This window comes from Poecilia reticulata, unplaced genomic scaffold (genome assembly GCF_000633615.1).
Source record: "Poecilia reticulata strain Guanapo unplaced genomic scaffold, Guppy_female_1.0+MT scaffold_284, whole genome shotgun sequence".
Classification (NCBI taxonomy): domain Eukaryota; kingdom Metazoa; phylum Chordata; class Actinopteri; order Cyprinodontiformes; family Poeciliidae; genus Poecilia; species Poecilia reticulata.
The window spans coordinates 8,464-12,455 of record NW_007615063.1 but is presented as its reverse complement, the minus strand read 5'-3'; the positions used below and the strand labels follow the sequence as shown (position 1 = coordinate 12,455).

The 3,992-nt window shown below is 34.5% G+C and overlaps 1 protein-coding gene across 1 annotated transcript; it reads left to right on the top strand.

The window, feature by feature from the left end:
• The first annotated feature begins 1,891 nt into the window (after nucleotides 1-1,891).
• On the top strand, nucleotides 1,892-2,805 carry LOC108165999 (ladderlectin-like). The gene is made up of 5 exons (XM_017303464.1): nucleotides 1,892-1,907; nucleotides 1,964-2,076; nucleotides 2,180-2,314; nucleotides 2,389-2,506; nucleotides 2,680-2,805. The coding sequence occupies exons 1-5, from the start codon at nucleotides 1,892-1,894 to the stop codon at nucleotides 2,760-2,762; spliced, it is 465 nt and encodes a 154-aa protein (XP_017158953.1). The 3' UTR covers nucleotides 2,763-2,805.
• The last annotated feature ends 1,187 nt before the right edge of the window (nucleotides 2,806-3,992 follow it).

Sequence of the window (3,992 nt, the reverse complement as noted above, 5' to 3'; positions counted from 1 at the left end):
GCAGGTCAAACACTCAGYAAAACATGATGAGTTGTTTTTTACTCAAATAAAATGCAATCATTAGATTGCAATCAATCAGTTGACATGATTACCTCTAGTTTTAATGTAATTCAGTTGATTGTGGTTAAAAAGTTTTTGGTGAGGGTTTGCTGCATGTAATCCATTTTTCTTCTGCTCTATGATAATAAATAAGAAGCAAATGACTATATATTTGATTATTTTAGTACTTTTAAACACATACAAAACAAACCCTTAAATCAGTTTTAAAGTTGTCTGAAACGTAAACATTTTTAGAAAGTAAGTTCTTGATTGTATTGAATTGAATTGAATTGTATGGAACATCTTTTCTCCACCACTAGAGGGAGCACCTGTATAACTATTGCACAGGTCAGCAACCTCTTCAAAGCAACAAGTTATTTTTGCTCATGTTTCTNTGTGTGTGTGTGTGTGTGTGTGTGTGTGTGTGTGTGTGTGTGTGTGAGTGTGTGTGTGTGTGTGTGTGCGTGTGTGTTTTGATGAGTTTTCTTCCTCGGTTTCTGTTTTGACACCTGGCACTAACAGTATATTAGTCCTGGTCTCTCGGTGAGCTGAGGTAAGGAAAAAGTTGCTCCAGCTGTCATTTTTTTATTGATTTGAAAATAGCGCTCAGGTCTTTAAAGGTTCCAGTTTTGTTAGTTTCAGGTGATTTTCTTCCACTTGCATAAACGGCACAATGAAGATACTGATTCTATCATTACTTCACTGCGTCTTGTTGGTTTCAGGCCAAGCTGTTAAATATTATCATAGTAATAGCTGAACAAATTTAGTTGACCCACACTGTTTTAAACATTATGCTTTAAACACTAACTAAGATAGTTTTTAACTATGTTAAAAACTATTAAAAGCAAGTAATGAAATCATAAAATTCTGCAGCATTTCTGGTTAATTCTTAAATATAAATGTGGTAAATCGTCAATATAAGTTTGTGAAAAAAGTCAAGTACAAACTGAACTTGTGTCAAACTGCAGTCCTTCCTGAAGCAGCAGACAGAAAACAGACTGATTTAACAGGCCAGCGCTTCATTCTTCTGTTGTTTTTAACAATAACTTTCTCTTTTGTCTGATCTTCAATTAAATGACAAATAATGTGATATTTTTACTTGCTATTTTTGTTCTTCATATTTGTAATGAGATCTTACAAAAGTCATAAGCTCACAAGTTACACACGTGTTTTAAAATAAATGTTAAAGATGAAGCACAGTACTTGTCTTAATGTTATCTGCTTTATTATTACATACCTTGTGATGCTCTATTTTATCAGAGAGAATGATAAAATGAAAACCAAACATGCACAGAGGAATTTAAGCTACCTATGTTAAAGTATTTAACATATTTATTTGTTTTTCAAACAAATGAATCCTAAAATATCTGTATGGTTATCTTGCAACAGTAAAAATTGCAAGACGTTTCATGAATCTGGGACAAAATTAAAGCTCCTCTGTATGCATAAGCAGGAATTTTTACTTTGGCTAGACCATTAAATTATGATTTAATATTTCAGAAGTGTCAAAATAACATCAGACATTGTCATTGAAAAATGTTTTGTCTTGCAGGTTCTCAGAGAGACTACAGACTTTTTGTCTCATTTGATCTGACATTCTGTTCTGTATTGTTTAAGGAAATCTGCACGTTTCATGTTTTAACTCCTAATCTCATCAGATTAGGGAATTTGAAAACACATTTTCTGGTGGAAACGTTTCACTTTATGACATAAAGAGACCTAAGAACCTAATCAACGATTATCTTAACATGCAGGAACTGATTAATCTTTGGCCTCTATGGTGAAGCTGCCACAAACGGTGACGCATATAACAAATATGAAAATAAGTCTGGTTAGTTAAAGTATTGCTGAGATGGAGCAGGTAACAGGTGGAAAACTGTCATTTCATCTGACCATGTTTACCTGACAGTATATTTGTTTTCAGCAGCCGTGATCAACCAGATCAATCATTCAGGTTCTTGTTCTTCTGGCTGGTCTGAGTTTAACGGACGCTGCTTACGCTACTTTTCTGTACCTGTCACTTGGGCTACAGCTCAGGTATCTGTGGTTKATTCTTAAATTTAGGATTATCTTGTACACTTTGTTTGGMTTCTTTAATCTCAGGAGTCATTCTCATGCTCTCTGTTTTTCTCCAATGTAGAAAAGCTGTGTGTCTTTGCAAGCTAATCTTGTATCCGTCCATAATATTGATGAGTTYGATGAGATCCAAAGGCTGTTAATGGCTGCAACCAATGAGTATAAAGAAATATGGATAGGAGGCTCTGATGCAGAAGAGGTAACTTTTCTCATAGAYATCATTTGTCAGACAGTCAATGAAATTAAAAGTTGTTAATTACATTTTTACTGTAGGTRGGAACCTGGTTGTGGAGTGATGGGAGTCCTTTCCACTTCACCCACTGGTGTCCTGGAGAGCCAAATAATGGTGGATCCAGAGGAGACCAGCACTGTTTGGAAATGAATGACAGAGGTAAATACAAAATAACATCCCATTAACTTTTTATATAACATACATGTCTAGGTGACTTTTACTTTCACAATCCACTTATAACGCTAATTAGTTGTTGCATGAACAAAATTGAGTTTTTTATACTTTCACCATTTTTAAAATATGTTCCTGACCTTTGCTGTTGCTACTAACAGGCTCAACATGCTGGGATGACCAGCAGTGTTTGGAAGTGCGTCCATTTGTCTGCGCCAAAAGAATAAACTCCTGTGATCAATGAGACGGATGGAGTGAAAGACATACAGAGCAGAATGTGTGTTGGTGATTTTCCTGCTCTTACATTGAGGATTCATCAGCCTCTTGGATAACCTGAAGAATCTAAATTTTATTGTACAGCTTTACAGTATGGCTGCTCCTGTGAGGAAACATGTGGAATGAATGAAATGAGTCAAACATCCAACCTGTTGTTCATGATGGATGTCATAAACATCAGACTCTTTGATAAACCAGACTTGTTTCATAAGATAGAAATAGTATCTTCTGCTGTCATCTCTTAGTTTTATTATTTTTTCAGTATCATAATTATATCTTCTTTTTGTMTTCAAGCATGATTTCAATKATCTTACTTGTGAAAAGTCACTACGACTGAAGCTGCTTTTCATTTTTGTATAAGGTGAAATAAATGAACAAATTCCATATTTGAACTGATGCAWTCTGAAACAAGTCCACTAGATYATGAACAACTGTGGCAAGAATATCCCTGAGAGTTTCTGAATGTGTATTACTTGGAACATCGATTTGTTCTTGTTTGGACTGCAACTTTAATGCAATGTGGAGTTTTTTGTTTGTTAACTTTAAAACATTTGAAAGTGGTTTCATTTTTAGTTTACCAGCTGCTTTGAAAATCTATGTAATTGATATGAAGTCAACTAGAATTTAACTTAAACCAAATTATCATTTCACATCATAAATCCAAGTCGTCCTCATGTAGCTGATCAAACTGTTTTTACTCACATTATCAAATTAAAGTAACCACTCATTTCAAGTAAGCAGAATTAAATTCTTGATTCAACATGGTGTCTTACAATGCATTTTAGTACACRCATTAACGTGTGATGCATTAACATAAAATATTATTACTGTTTTTGGATTAGATTGAATAATGACACCCAAACTGAACARTAGAAAGGCACAGAGGCCAATCAGCAAATGTTCATGTCAGTGATGATGCAATGCAGGAAACAAAAGCATGTTGCTAAGCTCCCTGGGAAATATGGTAGCAGATCCACTTGCAGTAACTGGTAAAATACAACCTAAACATGAAAATGCTTCTACAGGCGTAAGAGTCAACATCTGCACAAAAAGCTGAAATGCTGTACTGAAAAGTCGCTAAATATTGAAAAAATGTTTCTAAGTTGGCCAAAGTTCTCTGCNATTAGAACAAGAGGTCAAATATATCTGCAGAGTGTGCATCGGCATTTGTCTACAAAGTATTAAAAAGTATATATAC